General features: G+C 43.9%; 3 protein-coding genes across 4 annotated transcripts; 2 read left to right on the top strand and 1 right to left on the bottom strand.

Annotated features, from left to right (window-relative positions):
- Window positions 1-336: 336 nt before the first annotated feature.
- LOC108031943 (paired box pox-meso protein) lies at window positions 337-15,817 on the bottom strand. Of its 2 annotated transcripts, none has more exons than XM_017105723.3 (2): window positions 15,147-15,817; window positions 337-1,594 (listed from the first exon to the last, which is right to left on the bottom strand). In XM_017105723.3, the coding sequence occupies exons 1-2, from the start codon at window positions 15,154-15,156 to the stop codon at window positions 504-506; spliced, it is 1,101 nt and encodes a 366-aa protein (XP_016961212.1). In that variant the 5' UTR covers window positions 15,157-15,817; the 3' UTR covers window positions 337-503. The 2 variants fall into 2 exon arrangements, with proteins under 2 accessions (XP_016961212.1, XP_043946940.1); XM_044091005.2 differs by lacking the exon at window positions 15,147-15,817 and adding an exon at window positions 4,362-4,382.
- LOC108031941 (odorant receptor 85a) lies at window positions 2,678-4,069 on the top strand. The gene is made up of 3 exons (XM_017105722.3): window positions 2,678-3,480; window positions 3,541-3,898; window positions 3,947-4,069. The coding sequence occupies exons 1-3, from the start codon at window positions 2,720-2,722 to the stop codon at window positions 4,019-4,021; spliced, it is 1,194 nt and encodes a 397-aa protein (XP_016961211.1). The 5' UTR covers window positions 2,678-2,719; the 3' UTR covers window positions 4,022-4,069.
- LOC108031945 (UV excision repair protein RAD23 homolog B) lies at window positions 5,519-6,195 on the top strand. The gene is made up of 3 exons (XM_017105725.3): window positions 5,519-5,645; window positions 5,698-5,791; window positions 5,848-6,195. Exons 1-3 carry the CDS (start codon window positions 5,544-5,546, stop codon window positions 6,048-6,050), a joined length of 399 nt encoding a protein of 132 aa, XP_016961214.1. The 5' UTR covers window positions 5,519-5,543; the 3' UTR covers window positions 6,051-6,195.
- Window positions 15,818-22,788: the final 6,971 nt, after the last annotated feature.

Consider the following 22,788-nt stretch of genomic DNA (forward strand, 5'->3'; position numbering starts at 1 on the left):
ATTCGTACAGAAATGGGGACTGTGTCAGCCCACAACTCACTTTTGGAAGGCATGATACATGGCATCCGTTGAACACACAAAAATTCTGAATAATAGTTAATACTCTTTTAGGTTCCTTACATTTTTTTAAATATTATAAACTTTTTACTTCTTTAAAAAATTCTCTTAAAGCTGTCCGATGATAATTGTTCTGTTGAGGAAGTGTAAGTAAACAAACCTTGAGCTTGTGTAAACAATCTTAAAGACAATTTTTCACAACATTTTATCTAGTCACATTCTTATATTTGCAAACTCAAAAGTTCTATTACGACAATTTCCAGGAAAATGATAACAAGGTTACATTCCAGCTGGTATTTATTTTCTTTAGCTTCATCTATTTACATTTTTGTGCGACAAGTGAGTGCCATGATACGACCGATCCCTAACTAAGAGCTTAGACGAGAGTAACCTAGACTGAACCACCGCGATCGAAGTAGCTAGACCCGCAACCAACCCGTAATCACTCATAAGCCCGTGGCTCCGGCGGCCATCATGCCGCCGTGGTGATGGTGATGATGCATCCCGCCGTTCTGGAAGTACATGTAGTAGTTGTAAGGCGATTGCTGTCCGGCGCCGCCCTCGCAGTCCAGCAGGGGCTGACCTCCGCCCGTTCCCGCCACCGGCGAGGGGGTCATCGGCAGGGGGGACACCGTGCTGCCCATTCCGCCCACTCCGACGCCCACCTGGCAACTGGCCCGCAGGGCAACCGCCTGGTGGTGGGCCAGGATGTCGCTGACCGAGTGGGAGGAGGGCCAATGGGCGGCGGCGGCTGCGGCAGCCACACTCCTCAGCTGGTGGGGATGGGGACCCCCCGATGCCTGGCCAGCCGCTCCCTGCGGAGGCGAAGGACTCCCGCAGGACACCGCCTTCATGCTGTAGGCCGCCGCAGCGCTGTACGGCTGGTAAATGGAGTTGTACAAGTGGGCGTGGGCATGGGCGTGGGCATGGACGTGGTGGGCACTGGCCGCCGTCTGGTGGTGATGGTGGTGGTGTGGGTGGTGGGCAGCACCGCCGGGATTGCCCAGATTGCCCAGGCTAATATTGTTATTGACAGTAGTTCCGTTGTTTTGGCCCCCGTTGCTGGACACACTGCCGCCGCCACTGCTACTGCCGCTGCCCATCACCGTTCCCGGCGTGTGCTGGTGGCCCAGACTGCCCAGCTTGTTCCGCAGGATCCTCGAGATGGAGCTCACACTGGGCACATTCGTCTTGTCGCAGATCCCCTCGCTGAGCAACCGATCACGGATCTCCCAGGCGAAGATGCCGGGGTCCCGCTGCTTCAGCTCCCTGATGTAGTTGACCACCTTGGGCGTGGTCACCCGCGGCTTGGATCCGCCAATGGCTCCGGGCAGAATGGAGCCCGTCTCGTGGTACCTGGCCAGGATCTTGGACACACAGCCGTGGCTCACTCGCAGCTGGCGGGAGATGTCGCAGGGTCGGATGCCCAGGCGGGCCAGCTCCACGATCCGCATCCTGGTCGCATTCGGCAGGGGGCGCCCATTGACGAAGACCCCGCCCAGCTGGTTCACCTCGCCATACTGCGGACACTGCGACTCTGCAAAGAAGAACGGGTTCGGAATTAGCCAAAGCGGTAATTAAACTTAGGAACTGGAGATGGACACCGACGCCAAAATACTCTTCGGTTAATGGGAGATCCTTAAATATAACTAAAAAGTAGAAATTACTTTAGGTACATATATATATGGAATATTATTACCTAATTATACTATCAGGAAATATTCTTTTGCAACCTATCTTTATTGATTGATAATATAGAATTTAAAAGGTTTTACTAGATTTGATAAATATTGTTTTATAGTATTTGACAGGCTAGATTTTTCTGTTCGCATAAAGAAGATATTAAAATGGAATATTAATATTCTTCCTCCCATGAGTTGCAAGCCGTATCTTCCGAAAGCCATGCCCGCTTCGCAGTAGAGAGTAGCAACAAAGAGCGCTGCCTGGGAATGGCTATGAGAATGGGAACCGAACAAAAGCACATTTGCGTCTAATTAGTTTCGGTGGCAAATGAGTGAGCCGAGTGGCTAGAAGGGGGTCTTTGGGGCGGAGGATCGGCGAGTCCATGATGAGTGGGTCGGGGTAGCTCCGTTTGTTCGGCTGAAAATCGCTACCATTTGCTTCTCAGAACTGCGGATGTGGGTGCCCCGGGCATCTTGCCGCCGATTGTGACTGGGAAAACACACTTTGAATGCCCGGAACGTGCGGAAATGCACTTTGAGCGATGACGCAAAGACTTCCCCTTGGCGCATAGAACACCACCTAGGGATAGGTGCACAATGCTCCATTCTATTCTTATTCCCTCCAGGATGGGATTAAAGACCGAACTTGGGGGCAAGTGTTTGCAAAAGCTCCTTTTCACAAAGCCCTAAATACAGCACTTATCCCTGTGAAAGTGACAATGTGACAACAACCTGTTTTAACAATCAATTATTTAACGCCAGTGAGACATTTCCATTTGCAGACACACCCCAACAAACTAATTGACCCTTCTCCCTATTTGAGCCATTGGCAAATATAATAATAGTATGTTTTCTGAATAACTAACTAGATATTGGGCAATCAAATGGGTCTTATAAGAACAGCTTGTTCAAAGACATACCTCAGTCATTAAATGTCAGAGATTAAGTGAAAGCAAACCTTTGAAGGGACAGAAGCGAAAATGATCTTTAAGTATATCCAAAAGCCAAACCTCAAAGCACTACTCGGCTCTCGAGATTCCCTGATCTACCTGAATAGATCCATAGATCAAATGGGCTGGAGACTGCCGCCTCGAACCAAGCCCCTTTGGTGGCTTTACTATCTTTGGTCCCTGATGGTCGTGGTACTGGTCTTTATATTCATACCATACGGCCTCATAATGACTGGAATAAAGGAGTTCAAGAACTTCACCACCACGGATCTCTTTACGTATGTTCAGGTGCCGGTTAACACCAATGCCTCCATTATGAAGGGCATTATTGTGCTGTTCATGAGAGGTCGATTCTCGAAGGCCCAAAAGATGATGGACCTAATGGACGTTCGCTGCACCAAGATGGAGGAGAAGGTCCAGGTGCACCGATCAGCGGCTCTTTGCAACCGGGTCGTGGTTATCTACCACTGCATATACTTCGGTTACCTAACCATGGCCGTAACCGGAGCTCTGGTGATTGGAAAGACCCCTTTCTGCCTGTACAACCCACTGGTCAACCCAGTCGATCACTTCTATCTGGCCACAGCAATTGAATCGGTCACAATGATTGGTATTATTTTGGCCAACCTCATTCTAGACGTCTACCCCATTATCTATGTGGTCATACTAAGGACCCATCTTGAGCTTTTGCGGCAGCGAATAATAGATCTTCGATCTGATTTGGATAAAGGAGATGATCAACATTACGAGGAGCTGGTGGGGTGTGTGAAGGACCACAAGCTGATTGTGGAGTGAGTATGGAAAGGAAATGTATTTATATGGGGTATAATCTAATATTTTGTTATATTTAGATATGGAAACACTCTGCGCCCTATGATATCTGCCACGATGTTCATACAACTGCTGTCCGTAGGCCTTCTCCTGGGTCTGGCAGCGGTTTCCATGCAGTTTTATAACACCGTGATGGAACGTCTGGTCTCTGGGGTCTATACCGTAGCCATACTCTCCCAAACCTTTCCGTTTTGCTATGTCTGCGAGCAACTGAACAGCGACTGCGAGTCCCTAACCAACACATTGTTCCACTCCAAGTGGATCGGGGCAGAACGTCGATATAGAACCACGATGCTCTACTTCATTCATAATGTCCAGCAGTCGATTCTTTTTACTGCGGGCGGAATTTTCCCCATCTGCTTGAACACCAATATTAAGGTATAAAAAAGTTAACTTAAAGATTAATGCTGATGGTTCCATTTTCAGATGGCCAAGTTCGCTTTCTCAGTGGTAACCATTGTGAATGAAATGGACTTGGCGGAGAAATTGAGAAGGGAGTAAGGCGGAACCTTTTTTAATAATAACTTACAGAGTTTTGATAATAATGCACTCTTAAATAAATAGTTGAAATAAAGCTTTTTTTGAAACGAATACAATAAATACTCTTCCTTCTAGATCTTGAATTGGAGTTAGGATAGGACTAAAAAACTAGCGAATCTCATGGTTATACCTCAAAATGAATCTTTAAATACATCCTAAAAACCAGCGATCTTGACATACTCTGATTAACTTTAATTTGATTATTTAACCAAAATCTTAAAAAACCTTTAAAGAGATTACAGTTGTGCAAGATAAAATAAATAAACATAAAGAGGATAACAGAAGTATAGTATATACATACATTTAAAAGCAGTATCTGCACGTCATATGCACTAATTCTTGGCTTTAAATAATATTAAATGTTATTACGATGTGTGCTTCACTCTCACAATGCTCACTTCTTAGGCAAACAATGAAGAACTCGAGTTTTACTATTATAGCTTGCCATTATCCGGTGGTAAGTGGGAAACCCCTTATCTGGAGCCTCCATTCCTGGCACCTGCCTCTGGAGCTGCCGCTCCGCCCGGAGCTGCCGTCGGCCCATTACTGTTATGGGCAGTTGGAGGCACTGCTGCACATCTGCGCCGTCTTCTAATTTCGAATCGTGTTCCACAACAGCCACTGCGAGTGCAACACGTACTGGAGAGAGGGCAGCGCCATAAAACCACAATGGAGCTCCCGGGTTACTCGTGCCAGCGGTCTCGAGAAATCAGGAAGGAACCGGACAAAGGAGCGATGCTGAACCGGGTATATCGACCTCGGTGGTGCTCCATTCAGGAGGGCAGTTCGCGACTTACAAGCTCGTTTTCCCGCTGGCCGAGCGGCATCACATTACCATCCCACTTGTTGCCCGACATCGACATCGCCACCCCCACCGATCCGAGAACTACGATCCGCGATCCCCGGTCCGCGGCTAATGATCCCCGACAGTGTCGAATTTCGTGTACATAGTTTATGGTTATGGATTTGCGCACTTGTCAATTGCAGTTCGATCATTGCCAGCACTTGCACTCGGGGTCGCTTCGGGGCCCCAGACACAGCGAACGTGCAGCTGCATAAATAAGAAAAACTGTTCGAAATAGACGGAATCGACATGGGTATCTCCCCACATTAAAGGTGGTCGTAATAGATGGGAGCATTGTGGAGATATGGTGGTGGGTCGACCGGGGAGTACTGTTTAGTGAAGTACTAGAAGCCTCTTACCCCATGTGTTAGTATAATAATAATTTGGTAATTTATTTACTTACAAACATTGTTAAACTTGAAAAATTTCGAGTTTCTTATAATGTAGTATAAAAATTAATGATTTAAACAACAATTTGAACTCACTCGATTTAAAGATGTGTCTAAGCCACTCCGAGACGATCATTAATTCCCATTACTCTATTTTCAAAACACTAAATGACACTACATATTGCAAAATATTGGTTTTCAAGTTCTATATAAGCGGGTTTCTCAGCCAGTTTAGTCAGTTCAAGTCGGGATGTCGGCCAGCAGGGATATGGTAATCGCACTGGGCTTTTGCCTCATGTTCAGTTTCATGAGCATCGAGGCTAGATCTTCGGAGGAGTCTTCTGTGAGGACGGTAAATCGTTTGGAGTTTGTAAACATGAATTGCCCTAAACTGTCCTATTCAGAAGCGACAAACAGACGACTGGTGGTCACTGCTTGAGGATTTGCTCTATGAAAACGATAGTGGAAGTCAGGACGAGGCGGAGGAAGAAAATGTTTGTGAGTGCAGGCGTCCTGTTGTTTTGAGTATCCTAGTAATTATCTATACTTTTTAGTGATTTGTCGCAACTGCACAGTGGTCGTTCAAGCTGCTCCGAATGGAACAGTGGCTCCGGCGGCAGGAGAAACTACTCCAGGAACTGCTGTAAATCCAGGAGCTCCAACTCCAGCATCTCCTGCAACTCCGGCACCTGCCACGGCTGCACCTCCGACGGCAGCACCAGCCACCACAACAGCTGATCCTGCTGCTAGCGGTTAGGAAACCATCCTGATATTTAGAACAATAACCCCACATCACCCCACTAACATTAGCTTTAAAATGGGATTCGGTATACGATAGTCTTGCCATTGGGCTAACACCCACCTCGAATAAAACTGGCGTTCATTCAGTTTTAACCAAACAATTCTTAGCCTCTCGGCCCTGGCACTGTGCATATTCAAAATATTGTAACGCAATTGTCTTGACATAAGTCACAACAGATCGGCTGGCACTCGCCGCAGACCCACACGCATTGAGATCGGTTCTGGTGGGCCCAGGGGGAGATGGCTGACATCCATCCGGAGACCAAGTCGGTGGTTTTTGTGTTCCGTCTTTGAACATTCGTGGATGGGAGAAGGAGCCACCACTTCCCCCTCGGAAGGGAGGCTGACATTCTGTTTGACATTTGTAATCCCGGGATCGTTAATTATTTACGAATTGAGTTACTCGCGGAGATCTGTGTGCGGCTCCGGAGCATAATATCCAGCGCCAGCCAGGAAGGAAAGCCTACGAGTCAAGGATCATGAAGACGACAAATGTGCTACCTCAAGTGCGAAGGGTACTACCAGGCAACAGTTCTTTGAGAACTTATTTATACTTGTTTTGAAGTATTTAATAAAGAAATAAATGAAATATAATATGTAAAAATGTATTCTATTGGATTGGAATATCCTATCATTGTATTCAATATAGCCTTAATCATCCTTAGACTTCATTTAAGATCAGATACTTATTTCTTCACTTTTTGTTTGTACCCTTCTCTTCCAGTTTTTTTGAATCTCTGAATTCTTCTTGGAAAGTATTCCAAATATGCCCCATGATGGCTGCAATTTGTTGGTCCCTTCGAGAACATTATCTCCGGGCGCTTGACTTTTGCGCCAGGCGTCCATAAATTTGTCTCAACAAATACTTTCTAGTTGTCGCTGACAAAGATCGACGCTCTTGTTTTCCTGTTCGGATCTACTCGAGATAGCTGCGCTGCTTTAATGGCTTTTCAAATACGCATGACATCAATTTTGGGCAATTACCAGAGATTAATGGCGGCCAGAGTTGGGCACTTGGGGTTCAATTATGATATGTGAGTTATGCCATCGATAAGGATCGAACCTCCGCCAAGCCGAGAATTGGAAATTGGTTACCCGGCTGGTTTGGGCACCTTCTCTTGGCCTGCCACTCGGCAGTCATCTCCAAAGTTCTGAGTAAGTTGCTCACTTGTGATTTATGGCAGCCAATCGACATCCGGCCAGAGTGAAATGCTCCCCGCCACATGCAAATTAGTCACGTAATTCCTATTAGAGCAGCTCGTCTATTGCGAATCCCCTTCGATCCGATCCCTCTATCCCTCTGGTGCGATGAGTCAGGAGCAAGCGTTTTGCAACGTGCCCGGTGTCCAAGGCGAATTCGATCAACGATGGATGGTGACCACGACAGTTATGGGCCATGTCGGTGAGGAAAGCATCAAACATCAGCAGCGCACTGATGGATTTCTATGATCTTGTTTTGTGGGTAATTTGTAATATTCCATAAAGTGGGCTTAAGTCCTATTAGCAAATTCACACTGATAAAATTAACTGATGATAAAACCATAACATATTTTCGATATGATTTTAATCCTTGCTGATTTAAACGATTGTACTTGATCTAAGATATTTATTATTATATGAAGTAGGTTTCAATAAAACACAAATTTCTTTGAGTAAATGTTGCCCTTTAAAAATATTTTCAAGTTAAATAATTGGATAATACATACCAATGTATTATATAAAATTTTGCAATATTTATTGTACACACAATTTGTAATTTAATATAAAAATATTGTTTTTTTACTACCAGAACTGTTTTCCCAGTGTGTTCCGGCCTCCAATTCAATTTGATCAGCAGTAGAAAGCCCTTTTTCGGGTATCACAAGTGCAGCACATCGACGACCCTCTGCGCGGCTACTTGGGCGATGCGTCGGCACTGATTGTTGGTCTTATTAAAGGTGCAAACATGCCACCGGTGTGGCAGAGGAGGTGGGAGTGAGCTCTCCGAGGGGTATGCCTTTGGGTGCCCCTGCACCTATTCGCTACGTAGTGTCGGTCACGATCAGAGGAGCAGTGCTAGGTGCTACCCAGGTCGCCGTCGCGTTTCGAGTTGTTTGGCTTGTTTGTTTGCCCCCGGGAGAACCTTCGAGCGCTAAGAGGCGGACTCTGTTTACTTAATTTTAGGTTACGCCTGCTGCTGGCGATCAAGTCTACTGGGCTACTTTGGCACTAATAAGGATCCTGGCTGGCTCCTCGACTTTTCGCTAGTCAGCGCTTAATCAAGACAAACAAGCGGGAATCCGGGCACGGTACCATCCCGTCCCTTCCCATCCCATCGCGACCGATCCGATACGATCCTAACCGATCTGAACAGCTTCTGTTAATGAAAGGCAAACAGCTAGGGAATTGTGAAGAGGTCGGGCAAACAGCTTAAAAAATCATAAACTCTGAAACGAAATGGAGACGAAGACTGCTTTTGTCTGATCGGTAAATATTTGCCCATGGATTTTCGTCTCTGGACTCGAAGTCCTTTCGCATCCCGGCGGAGCGGAAATTGGAAGCGGATTCGGTAGCCGACGCTTCTGTATCTGTGTGTTTCGGTACAAATGGCTTACAAATGGCTGTGTTTGCTTTGAAATCGTACACTTTGACTTGGTTGGTCACGCTTGGCTCGAGATCCCAAAACCCGTGTATAGGGGAAAATTATATGAAACGGGGATTGTAGCATCTATCCTAAAGAGCCGTTATGCTATAAATATTTCATCAAAATAATGTCATTATACTACTAAGATATACAAGATACTTTACATCAAACCTACTGTTCATAGGCCCATTTTTCTCAGTGAAGTTCCCTTTTTTGGAGCCCTTCCCCGCCTTCAACATGCCATAAAAAGCTCAATTAAAATTGTCTATATGGCAAAATTATAATTCATAAATTCTGGGAAATTGCCGAATACAATGGCAACCACTGTTCCGAGTGGAACTCCGCCAACGACCAGCAAATTACAAACGCAGTCCGGAGAGAAATGTCGGCTTTAATGTCCGCATGTTTGTGGGAGTATTTCGTTTTTTATTTCTGGTTCTTGTTCTTGGAAATTTCTCAACACTTGCCCTTTCGTCAAAGTCTCGCCGGCGGCAGTTAAACTTGGCCATATTGCAGCTTAAGTTTTTTATAATTTATTAAAATATCATTAAAGTATTCACGAAAGCCACTGATGCGCATAAATCCAATTACAGGAGCAATTAACGAATGTTAACTAACTAGAACTAATGAAAAATAATATTTCGCTAAACAAAATGGACGGGGGCTGGGGAGCAACGTCGGAGCATACAGTACAGCTTCTGGCGAATCAAAATTATATTTTAAGATCTTAAAACTTTGTAAACTTAATGGCAAGGCTAGGTTTTTAAAGATGTCAAAGCAGGACCTTAAATTATGAATTAATATTTTTTAATATTCAATAATTATATTATGACAAAAGGATCATAATTCATGTTGTCATATTCATTGTATGCTGCACTTATAGATTTATAAAAAGACTGTCGCACGAGTATATGTATGTACTTCTTATCAGTTAAAAAAAAATATAGACATATATGCGATAATAGAGAATGCCTCGTCTTCCTATTTGCTTGTCTGGTTGATAAGTTGCAACTAACATTGCAATAAATATATACTTCGATTCAACTTCAACTAGGCGTCCGATTGACTTTGTGATTATTTCAGAAACCTGATCGCTGAGAACATTTTCGATGTCAAATGTCGCGGGGCAACGAACTTATTTTCTGCCTAATTGAATTTAACAAATTCAAACATTTCAAGCTGATAAGACATTTTGATGCCTTCATAAAAATACATTGTATGATTTATACCCCCTGATTCGGGGGCATAGGCGAAATTTCAGCGTGCTGCGATGGTGACAATAATACTTATCGCGCCCATAGGGCTTTTATTTGTAGAAAATAAAATTGCCATTCAAATTTCATTTTAATTAATAAGCGGGCCGTCAATTAACACGTTTTCACACTAACCGATGCGTTCTACGAAAATGGTCCACTAAATTGTATTAAATCGCAGAAAACTTTGAGTAATTGTCTGAACATTCACAACATTAACTGCAAGCAAATAAAATAAATAACAAAATACAAAATGGCTGCCAGATTGGATACTTATTTTTAGTCCGTTGGGCCCGAATTGAATATAAATTTGGCATGAAATGATGTTTTTGATATTGAGGGCAATATTTTTGGTGGGGCTTCTGGTCTGGTGTTTGATTTGATCAGCCGGTAGAAAGGCATCACAACGACATCCCCCAAAAAATACATATTTATAACAACGAATGATTTAATACTCTTTACAAGAAGAAAGCATAAAATAAACACTTTATAAATGGTGTTGAACCTTGTGAAATGTTCTTTACAAGCGAAACAGAAATTTATTTAAATCGGTAATTTTATAGACCTTGTTTTTTAAATGCCATAACAAAGACTCCCGGAATTAACACACCTATGTGAAAAATGTCATAAACGATTGTATAAGGTAAAAAGACGCTATATACAATTTATGTACTTTGTGAAGCCTTTGCTTTTGGGGAAGCACAAGACTTATTAAAGATAATGCTACTTTTTGGGAGGGTATAAAAGTGCGTGGCGAATCGGATTCCCCCCTCATAACTAACATACAATATGTGCGACTGCATTTTCGACTGCGTGTTGCTCCCATAAATCTTGGGTCTTGGCAAGCGGTGCCTTCTCCTTCGGAAGACCCAGCAGGTTGATTGACGGAGCGCCGTCGCGGTGGGGAGATGCCTTCATATGTTTATTTTTCTGATTCCGCCGCTGGGTCTGTGCATCTCATAAGAACTTATATGCATTCGGCATGCAGAAAAAATTAATTTAACAACTCAGTTGACTTGAGCTGAGGCTCAGCCAGCGCGTCGCGTATACGCCATGGGGCCCGCCCCTTTTCCGCTCTTTCACCCAGGCTGCCACCATTTAGTTGGCTGCCCACATTGTTGCGGTCTTCATCGACTTTTAAAAATAGTTTAGTTTCCCTTCGACGCTTTTTTCCTTCCTATACTAACTACGAGAGCTTGTCGACAATTTTGCATTCGGAGCGTTGCACAATTTGCCGCACAATCGCATTTATTTATCAGTGAATTTCACAGAGTCGTCGCGCCAGGAGAAAGAGGAAGCCACTCTCCGACTGTCACTTTGATCTGCTGCAATGTCATTTTCCATTTTAATCTGCAGAGTTCAAATGCGAGTGTTATCAGGGGAAGGAGTCACGATTGGAATCGCTTTATGTTTACTTAACATCGATTGAATCGGGTTTCAGGGAGACGAGGAACTCGCAACTCTTCAATACTTTCTTCACTTTCATCCCAAATAAGCCATATCTCTTCACAACTAGGCTTGCATCCCCCATTGTATCGAGTTATAAATGAAGCCCATCAAATAGGCGCCCTAGCAAGTGGGAATCAAAAGAACATAAAGCTAAATAGATTCCTGCGGCGTCAACAGCATTGTCTGTCAACAGAAATTAATGAGTCCATAAATCACGGCAGCCACCGCCAAGAAAGCGACGCACTCGCTCTTTTCTCCCGCTTCCTTGGGAGATGGGGGCCAGTAGCAGGAGGCTAGGAAATATGACGGCTCTAGCTCCGATCCCATCCCAAGGAACTCGAAAGGGGTGCGACCCAGGCCAAAAACCAAAGAAGACATGCCGCGGCGACTTCAATTACGCGTACCAGGAATGCGCACAATGCGAGTGCGTAGCCGAAATGCACTCGATGTCGCTGCAAAACCCATGGCCAGAGTTCCGATCCCGTCTTCAGGGACCAGGCAGAAGACCAAGAGATCCAAGGCATCCGACCAATCATTGGCAATGTACTAGAACCGACAACTCCGCTGCAGTTCGGGTTCGCCGGCACTCGAGCAATGTGCAACGCCCTTCGCTGACAGCAGCGACAGGCAGATAAATCTAACCACATGTGCCCCAGCGCACCCACTCCCGGATCCTGGGCAGGGCTGTCTACTAAAGACGACACAAAGTAGCTGACAATATTATGTAGTATATTAACCAAGATACAAAGTACTTACAAACTGTAACATCGACAGTCCATAAAAGAAAGATCCATATATAAAGATCTCTTTGAAATATAAGAATCCCATAAAATAGATACAATTTCAAACTAGCTGGAAAATAGCTAGGTTCACAGCACTGAGCCTATGGCTCCAAACACAAAACTAAGATCTGGAGTTGGAGTTCCTGCGGCAGTTCCGGTTGTGGGTCGCCATCGCCCCCGTGGGAGTTGACACAGGCCATCAAGGGGTTAGGGGTTAGGACCAGATGTTGGCCACCCGCTTATTGATGCGACCGCATTCATTACCCTGGAGTGAACTAGCTCAAACACGTGCCCCCTAACGATTAGAAACTCATTAAATTTATGGTAATGAGCTTGGTTTATCCTCAACAACAAGGAGTACACTTGTCAGATGTCAGAGGTTGTGGATCCTTAGGGAGATATCTGAAGTGGGGAGGAAATGTCAACTGATCTACAAAGGGGAGGTTAACTTCTCATTTAAAAAAAATTATTTATACAGATTCCAAAACATCTGAAGTGTGTATTTTTTCTAAAATATTTCATTAAAATAACTTTTCTGAGAAATCTAATAGACATTACTTTCCGCCCAGAAAAATTAATAACTTAAAAAAGACTAGATTAAATACTCGTAGTTTGAGAACTCGATTACTCTTATTCGAGAAGAAACGTTCTTGATTTTAAGTGAAGATAACTTCTGTACTAAGTATTTCTTCTAAATGATTTAATTACAGGAATGTTTCTAAGCAATCTAGGAAATATAATTTTCCACCCAGAATAATCAAAAAAACTTAAAGAAGACTAGATAAAATATTCTCAGATTGAGAACTTGATTTGTCTTGTTCGAGAAGAAACGTTCTTAATACTCTTCGATGCAATGGTTTAAAGCTAGATTTTTTTTTGAAGAAAGGAAAGCATAGAAATACCCAACATGATTTTAGTTCCTTCTTAAAAACCGAAATGAACACGTTCTTGTGTTATTCACAAAAACGTGTTTTAAATTTATTGCAAGAAAAGCTCTTAGAGAATCCTTAATTCCGCCATTCCCAAAATGACTGCAAATGCGCTTAATGAAAGTTCCGCACCAGCGGGTTGGGATGTGATTTAATTAAAGAACTCAGGGGAAACGACGCCACACAATCAAGCCGTGGACGCAGTGAAGCGTTTTCCCAAGCCCAAGCCCGCGAGAGGAAGCTGCAGGTCGGGCTTTATGATCACTGCGCGACTTGCACTCCCCGGGTGCAGCTCCTGGGCACCTAGCCGCACACTATGCCACTATATGGACTCTTCCATTAAGGCGTGTACACATTGACGCGACGTTTTCCTCCGCGCATCTCAAGTGTTTGCCTGCCTTTCGTGGCCATCGTCTGCGCCTTTTGTTTTACTGCCCCTTCCGTGATTTTAACATCTTGCACTTGCGGCCCGCGTCTGCCGGGCTTTTCATGTTTAGCTACCGAAGTAGATGGCTACCGGTGGCCGTTAGTCACGCATTTCTGCACCTCTGGACCAGGGAGTCTGGGATTGGGCTGAGTCTGGGTTTGGGTCTGGGTTCGGGTCTGGGACTGCGTCTGCAGGGGCCTCTCGGCGTCTGTATCTTCCCCGACGTCTGCGACAGGGCAAACAATGCCGGCGTACAAACAGAATGTCAAAACATCGAAAGCAAGTCATTAATGGACCAAAGTGCGGGACCTCCTAGCCGACTTATTTCCCCTCCGACCACGTGGAAAAAAATCTATCAAATATCCCTAAGGTTATGCATTTTTGATACTCTTAACTATAGAGGTTCAATTCAAGCAAAGAAATACATTAAAGTTTAGGGAAATGATGTGGAATTTCCAGCTTTACCATCATAAAAGATAGCTGTGATCTGATCTAAGAAATACATATATATCATTTCTTAGAAATATTTTATATATATATTATTTGTTATGATATTGTGGAATTATGTCACTCAAAGAAATTCCAAACCATTATTTCTGGGGATGATCGAAGCAGTTAAAAATTTGTAAAAGTAAATCGACGCATGCCAAATTATTCGATTGCGCAGATGTTTGTCAATAGATAGGACAACTCTTTACACACTCGTGAAGTTTTCGGCCATACGGCAGTGTCTTGCAGCCGGACTTTGTTTTTGGCCCAAAGCCATGGACAAACAGAGACACGGACACTTGGAGCCCAAAGTGAAGACCGCACGACAAAGGCGCAAACATTACAACGATCATTAGTTAAATTAGGAGGCATGGGTCCCCGGAGTTTGGGCCCGGGCTCCGATTGGGGTTTTCGGTTTTGGGTTTTGGGATCGCATACCCAGGCGGATGTCGGCGACATCATCGAAAGCCAAACAAGTGACGCGGCTACCGCGAGGCTGTCGATCATGCGCAAAGCGACGGCACCCTTTTGAAACGAAAATCAAAGGCAAACACCTGCCTCTTGGCCCAGCCCAAAAAGAAGAAGAAGTCGGCCCGTTGATCGGCGGTGTTTACCTTCTCGCGAGGTTAAGGGGACCCATCAGGACTTGTTGGAGGATCGGACGAGAGGCTTTGTTGGCAAAACACTTGAGCCGCGGATTTCAGTGCACGGGGAAAAATTGTCACAAGATTAAAGCTAAGGAGATTCGATATTATAAGATAAAGGGAGTATGATAATTGGAAAGAACCCCTTTAAATTCAACTAAGATGCTATTTTGATGCTATTATTTATAGAACTTTTACTAACTTGTGTTGATATTAAATTTAACTATATTGAAATACGAATTTTTTTTGAAAAGTAGTAATAATAGACAATACCAAATCTATAATATCTACTTTCATACTGTAAATCAAAAAAATCTCTATAATATTTCATTTCAATATATTTTTTATAAATACCCAATGCCGTCGGTACCTCACTGGGCTCGATAAATCAATAGGAGTGGGCTGGCAAACAAGTTCGAAATCGTAGAACCACGATCGGTATAACTCGAAACCTACCTGGGTCCATTTCGGCCGTAGACAGTGGATTGAAGAACTCCAGAATTGCAATTGCAGCCCTCTGCGTCCGCCTTTCGCCAACTCCGCCGTGAAACTTTCTCCGGTTGGATTCGCTGGGATGGGCAGCGCTGCTGGGGATCGTCGGTGGTTGCCTAGTCGTTAACTTTTCGCACTTGGCTATAATGTGAGTTTCAATTAAGGCATGAAATTTGTATACAAATTGGCGCCAGTTGTGCGGGGCCGCGGCGGGCTGCGATGCCGTGAACCAAGACTGAGATCTGATTAGCACATTTTCGGGCCAAAACGATCGCTCTCGGCTGGCTGGCTCTGCTGGCCGGGCTGCCTTGCCTCGAAAATTATCACGCACTTATCACACCTTGTTGGGGAAGCGGGAACTGCACACACTTAATGACACTACAATGGGTTTGCTATGCTTCGAACTCGGGGATTGTGTCGGCTAGTTTATCTATCTTTTGGCGGCGGGACCTCCCGTGAGATCGATCGGCTGGAACTTGAGCCGATTTCAACCGCATTCACTGATCCGTGCGCGCGCCTTTTGATCTTGCGATTCCAGCGAATCGGGTCGTTGCGTATCGGTTCGATCGGATTCGGCTGGGGAACGGTTTGGATCGGGAATCCCTGGGGCGCTCTCCAAAACGATCGTTGCTGCTCGTCACCCGTGCCTGCTGCGACTAACGCTGCCCGCTGCTCTGCCGATCGAGATCGCCCACCATCCACGTCCACGCACACAGCGGTGGGCACCTCCACACTCGCACTCCCATCTCCACACACATCTGCGTCCGTGTTGAAGTGGAAGCCACCGCGTCGACGCAGCATCCCAAGACCTCTCTCTTTCCCACTCTCTGGTTTCTCCTCCGCACACACACAGAGGGCCGTCCGTGAGAGGGAGGGCGGTCGATCGAGTGTATTTGTTGGTTTTAATGGCGATGATCGTGCCCTGGTGTGCGTGAGCTGGTGGTCCGCGGGCAAATAACAAAAATGAAGAATGTCTTTGGGCGCCCAGGGGCGGAGGTAAAGAAGCGAGGGTGGGCCAAGGAGATTTGCTTATAGGGTGTAAAAAATCGAGTCTTTTTTAACACTTACATTTAAAAGATCACTGATATTTTGATAGGATTCGCTATTATTTTGAATTATTATTTATAATTATTTAATAATTCTAATGATAATGGTGATAGGACACTAACATTTTATTTTATTTATAATCTTACAAAAATAATCTTTCAATAGCATAAATATCTTTCAATAGCATCAACTATCCAAACAAGACCCCTAAAGGTTTCAAGATAAATAAATTTGTGAAATTAAACCTTATTAGGTTAAAAATACACACAATTTCCACTATTTTAAAGAAAAATGTGTTTGCGATGTGTTTACTATGAGATATATTATATCATGTTTGTTAAGATCATAAATTAGGGACTAGACCCTCTCCACCCGCTTCCGCTCCTGGAACGGCGCTTGTGTGTGTGATTGGAGGTGTGGGTGTACCGTGAGCCTGGGCCCGCACTAGTGTTCGTATGCTCTCGCTCTCTCCGCTGCGATGCAGTGGCATGGTACACCAACACAGCCGCACCGCACCGAGTGAGTGAGCGCACGCAACCGGGCGGAGTTAATTTCTGAATGCTTGAATGGCCAATCTGAAGCAAGTAAGCGTATCCGTAGCGTTACGCAGGGTGGGCGAGGGATGTCATGACTTCTTAGTGTCACACAGATGAGCAGAGATCGGCAAGGACGGAGAGAAACAGAAAGGAAAGGAAGGAAAAGGAACGGATCGGATCGTATGGGATCGGGGAGGAAGGAAGAGAAAGGCAAAGGGGCGGGGCTGTGGGAATTCTGGGAGCGCGCGCATCTATTTTTGGTTCATTAAGAAAGCCATATCGCTAATAAAGCGGCACAGACGGCTAACCCCGTAGATCCCTGAGGGTTCCACCTCCCCGGCCAGCGCGGCGTATGCGTGATGCCAACTCTCGCTGAGGCGTTGCGTCTTGCTTGGTTAGAGTTAATTATAAGAAATGCCGTCTTCATCTGATTGTCACTAACTCGGAATATCGTCGTTTAATGATAGATGCCAATTTTCGTTGTCGTTCCCTAATTAAAACGGTCGAAACGCAGTTCTTGCGGTTATTATTGCGGCTCTCTTCGCTGGTCTGCGAGTGTGTGTGGAGGAGCGCCTGTGTGTGTGCCTTGGCCCACGCAGACACTTGCACGTTGGACACACCTCCTTGAGTCGGCTTACGCTTACCTGCTCATACCTTTTGTTGCCAATCCAATCGCACGCTCTCCCTGTCACTCTCTCGCTTCTGCTCTTCCTCTACTGTAGTTCCTGGCGATTTCTGTTTTGACGAACGCCATTAGCCATGTTTTCTTTGTTTAAAAACAAGTCATTGTTTTGTACAAAATATGTAGGGATATATGGATCGTGCTATAATCAAGTGTTTGCTTCAGATGTACCTTTAAGTTAATTTATATTCACCAACAATTATTGTAGTTATTGCAGGATTTATGAAACATGTTTTAAGGTCTTCTAAGGTCTTCGAAATAGGCGTTTCATTAAAAAAATGTGTTATCCTTTTACCATCCCTGTTTTGATGAATTTTAATAAAAGTGGGTAATCCAAAGTCTAATCTTTTTATTTATTTACAGAAATTGTGTTTTTTTTTATGATAATACGAAATTGTACTTTTTTAATACCAACATTTTTATTTCAAATGAAATACTATACGACAAATAAAAAATATTTTAAAACAAAATATAAGGCCAATAAAACTCTGTTCCCTTTGTTGAGCTCATTAAATAGAAGAACGTTTAATATTTGTATGATCCTAATAGAAACTTCCGACATTTTAAGGATTGTATACTCCAGAATAAAATCTGTAATCAAAAAAAATACATATATTTAATTGAAGATCCGATGAACCATATGTTTCAAAGAGAACCTCCAATATGGATCGGCTTACAAAGTAATTGGCCACATGCGAAAGCTAAGAATTCTTCCCCGGCGGCCGAAGCTTCGGCGAGACGGCTGAAGAATTGAGGGTGATGTGGGGGAGCCGATGACAAAATTGTCTCCGCGTTTAACAAATTGGGTGACAGGCTTTGAAGTCGCCGGCAGGCAGCGACAAATGACAAGCATAACAAATGAACACTGTGCGTTTTCCGTTTATTTTCTCTTTTTCACAGATTCTTCCCAGTCGTAATTTTATGTGTTGTGAAACAACAAGGAGTCTTCACTCCGTCGAAGTGGAATATGCAGGGCACTTGAGAAAACAAAGGAGCTAGCACCAGAGGCTCGGGAGAAGGAGTCGTGGAAGGAGTCGCAGTGTCAGGAGCAGCATCGAATGTCATAAAGTGGCAAATGCGCTATTAAATTGACACATATAAGTCAGGGGCGGGGGCGAGTTACATAAGATTGCGCCAGATGGGCGGGGACAGGGCACTGAGAAAAAATATTTACAAACCATAAATGGTTAAACAAAAAAATATTATATTAGAAATTTTATTCCAAAAGGGCCATTTGAGAAAAAATTAACAATAAAATTATGTATTAAGTTCATTTCCAACTTCTAAAGGAACTAATAGTCCTGACAAAGAAAAAAATATGACCCATGTATATATAGCAAAAGAATCGTGAAGACTATACCATTTTTTGTGGTATGGTAGTAAGCCTATAATCTCTGCTAAATTATAATATTTATTAAAATTAAAACGTATTAACTTAAACCTTTAAAGATCAATCAAATTTTTATACTGTCAAGTGAAGATTGTTTTTCTTAAAACTTTAACATTTTCCCAAGTGCATGCCTGCTGGAGTAGGCGGAAGCGTCAAATTGTCTACGGCAGCGGCACTCCCGAGAACGCTCCTCGGTACCCGGACGACATCGGCATCGACACGTGATTATGCGACCCACTTGAGTCCTGGTACCTTGGACCTTAGACCTGGGCGCTACATTAAACGGATCGACGCAACTGCAGTTGAGGATGAATTATTGGTGTAAGCGAATACCCGGCTCACTTGAGAGGCAGCATACCGCAACCGACCCTAGTGTCACCTGATCCCACACGTTCGCACTTGGGCTGCTAACTAGATGACGTCGTTCCCAGCACTGACCAATGGCTTGTACTACGCGTTCCCATCCCAACACATCCTCCGAAAGACCTAAGGGACGGGACATGTGTTTCTGGTTTGCCGGGGTTTCGGTTTCCCGGCGTATCTTTCACGGGGCCGGGCCTGTTACGGCCTATAAATCGCCGATGATCGCTTTTGTATTACTGAATTCCTCCTTCCTCGGCGGCAAGGCATGCAATATATTTTTGTTTGTTTACGCCAGCCAAATCCCTCTTTTGGAACGCAGCCATGGATGCGAAACTATATCAAAATATAGTTCTTAACGATCCATCGATTGAGCAGGTATTTCGACCCACTTTAATGGGAATTCCAGATTCGCACAGGTAAAACCCACAAAACGAATTCGTTTTCGGTTGTTATTTCGAAAGACAAAACTGTGTTTGCACTGATCGGTCGTTTGGGGAATCGTTTGGTATCGGTTCCATTAACGTCTGAGGAAATCCTCGGCTATTTGGAGATGGCTTTTTGTGAATTATCCGGCGGGTGCTAATTAAAAACCTTCTTCGGCCAAGGCAAGGAGCGAGGCGACGGCGGCCATAAAGAGCGGTGGCACGGCTTTGTGGTTTCCAACAATAATTAAAAGCAAATAAATAAACAGATTTGTTCAACGACTAATTGAAGCTCAAATAAATCAAAATCTAACTAATAGTGCGACGGGACCACCCAGAGTGCCCGGCTCCGAGTCCGTGCGTCCGGAGTGCTGAAAAAGTTGAGTTGTAATCGAAGTGTTAATAGGCCAAACGGGTTTCGTTGCCCAAACACCTTCGAAGAGGCCAAAAATCGCCCGAAGGTCCGACTTCACCAGTTTTTTATCTTCTTTCTCTTCCCCTGGCATCAGCCCCAGCGACAATCTGACGAAACACTCATCTGAAAGTTGCCCAGATTTGCCGACAGCCTCAAACGGAGAGGTGCAGATCGAGTTGGGGACTGGGGAACGGCCATCCGGAGGAGGGAAAGATGAAGTTGGGGACGCAATCGAGTTGGAGACGAAAGCGGCAGCGAGTTCGCTTCATGCTCGTTGCACTTGAACGCTTCAACGGCATTCTGATTTGTGGCTGCGGCTGCTGTGCGGTGCGGACTGCCAACCGGGATCCCAAGCCGATCCGATCTCATCCGATCCTACCCGGCCCAGGACGTGGCCATAACTCACGTGAGGAGCATCTAACGAGAGCGAGGGATGTGCTAGGTGTCTGGACTACCAGTTACTTGCTAATGCGTTTCTGGTAAAAAATAATGTAATATATTATAATAATATGAGTGTAGTTCTATGTACCTAAATTAGTTCTATGTACCTAAATTAATGATTAAATTATTATACTGAAACTATTCTGTTCAATTTTTTAAGAATTTCGTTGCATACTTTCTGGCGTTTCAGCTAACAGGCTTAAATGCATATCAAATTTGAAGGATACATAATTATTCAAATGGAATGTATAGGAATCAAATATTATTTACTAACTTTTGCTATGGTAGTATCTAACTTTCTACATTCTATCTATCTAACTACAACATTGTACATAAGTCTTAATATTATTCAAATATGAAGAATATTCAAAATTTTTTAAATTCAAATGAATATTTTTATGGTAAGGAAACAACGATTCTTGACATAATATAGTACTGAATTCACACTTTAAATAAGTTAGGTCCTAAGTCGAGTCAATCTTCGTACCCCGCAATCACCCTATATTAAAATCCAACCATAACAAAACCAAACAAACAACTGGGGAAAGGTGAAAGTTGGTTCTCCCCAAGGGGAATCCCGTGGTAATCAGTTTGACCCCGCTCCACAGCCCCTCCCCGAGATCCCGGCCAGAATCAAAGCCCGCCGCCTCCGAGGTTCCAACATGGCGTCGCTGCCGTTTCCGCATCGCCTTGATGCCGCTGAGATGCAGCGCTGATAGACGCGCTTTAAATGCATAAAATTGCCGACTATAAATAACATTTAATGAAACACATTTTTCGATTCCCGATTCTACACGCATCCGCATCCAATCCCCCCAATCCCACTCGGGGTTTATTTCGTTGTTCTGTTTGTTTCGCTCCTATATGGTATGGTGTACCATATTGTTTTTGGCAAAGGCAAAGGATTGCGGTCGCTGGGAGGAGGAGGCGGAGCGTTTAGCCTGGCATCTTCTATGCTTCTTGAGTTATTATTGTAATTTGGCTGTGGCCAGTCGAGTGGAACGGTTGCAGTTGCAGATGCAGTTACTCCGAAAGATCCCGACCGAGAGACACAGGGCAGCGCAAGATGGAACCCCGCCAGCGCGCTGGCATTTTGTGTTCATTTAAATTTTTCACAGTCTATGAAATATAATAAGTTTGCGACATGTGCGCCGCTATTTTCTCATCCCATAATTAGCCAAACGAACTTTAATTAAAAAACGAGATCTGCCCCGTTTTGGGAAGTCCGCGGTCTATATTTTCGGCATGGGGCGGGAGTTAGGTCCTACAATGTCTGCAACAGATCACCATGGTCAGTTCCGCTCGGAACCACCTACGCAGAACCAGGACTGCTGGCCGTTCGAAATGTGTTAACGGTAGACCAGCCCGCGTCCGTTTTATGCCTTTCGTTTCGCGCGCACTTCCCAAAATTCAAATGGGCCGTGTCGGAATAATGGCAAACCAACCCAACACACCAGAAAAGGAGGGACTATGTTTCTCCTCTCCTTCGCCTCCGGTGGGTGTTCGCAGTACAGTGCGTAGTGAAAATGTAAGGCCCACTTTACCAATGAAAAGTTCGATTTAAATGAGTTTCTATGCCTCAATATAGTAAAAAGTTGAGTACTGCTTAGCATTTAGTTGCCAAAGTAATCATATGGTAGATTCATACTCTATTTTAATTCCTGACCAACTTACTCCAAATAGGTTAAAGAAAAATATCGGTTTTTCGCCAAAAAACTAAGGATTTCGTTTTTCGCCCATTAATCAGTATTTTGAGCGAAACAATAAAAGTAATGGCCCAAAAATGGAATGTAATACCTTGCTGAACTCGTAATAAAATTTCCAACAACTTGCCATTCACACCTAAAAAATTTTATTTTTGACCACTTTTCGGAAAAAAAGACGATGTTACCCCTTGCAAAAAAAGTGAAAATTTCGAAAAATGTTTAGTTTTCAGAATCTGCTGGAAAAGGACTTGGAATAATTCTCTGGCTTGTTAGCTGTCAAAAACAATGCGTCATTTAGGATTCGGAAGATTTTTGACCAAGTTATAGCGAAAAAGGTCACTGAAAATTAGCGGTTTTTGCCAAAAAAACTAAGATTCTAATTTTCAACCTAAAATAATCAGTATTTTGGATGTATTAAAAAAAAATAAGGGTCCAAAACTGGAATGCCATACTTTGTTGAACTCGTAAGAAAATTCCCACTCAATTGCCATTCACACTTAAAAATTTTTATTTTGGTCCAATTTTTGCAAAAATAGACGGTGCAACCAATTTTACAGTCTTGAGAATCCGCATGAAAATGACTGCTATTTATTATCTATCTCTT

Source organism: Drosophila biarmipes, chromosome 3R (genome assembly GCF_025231255.1).
Source record: "Drosophila biarmipes strain raj3 chromosome 3R, RU_DBia_V1.1, whole genome shotgun sequence".
NCBI lineage: Eukaryota > Metazoa > Arthropoda > Insecta > Diptera > Drosophilidae > Drosophila > Drosophila biarmipes.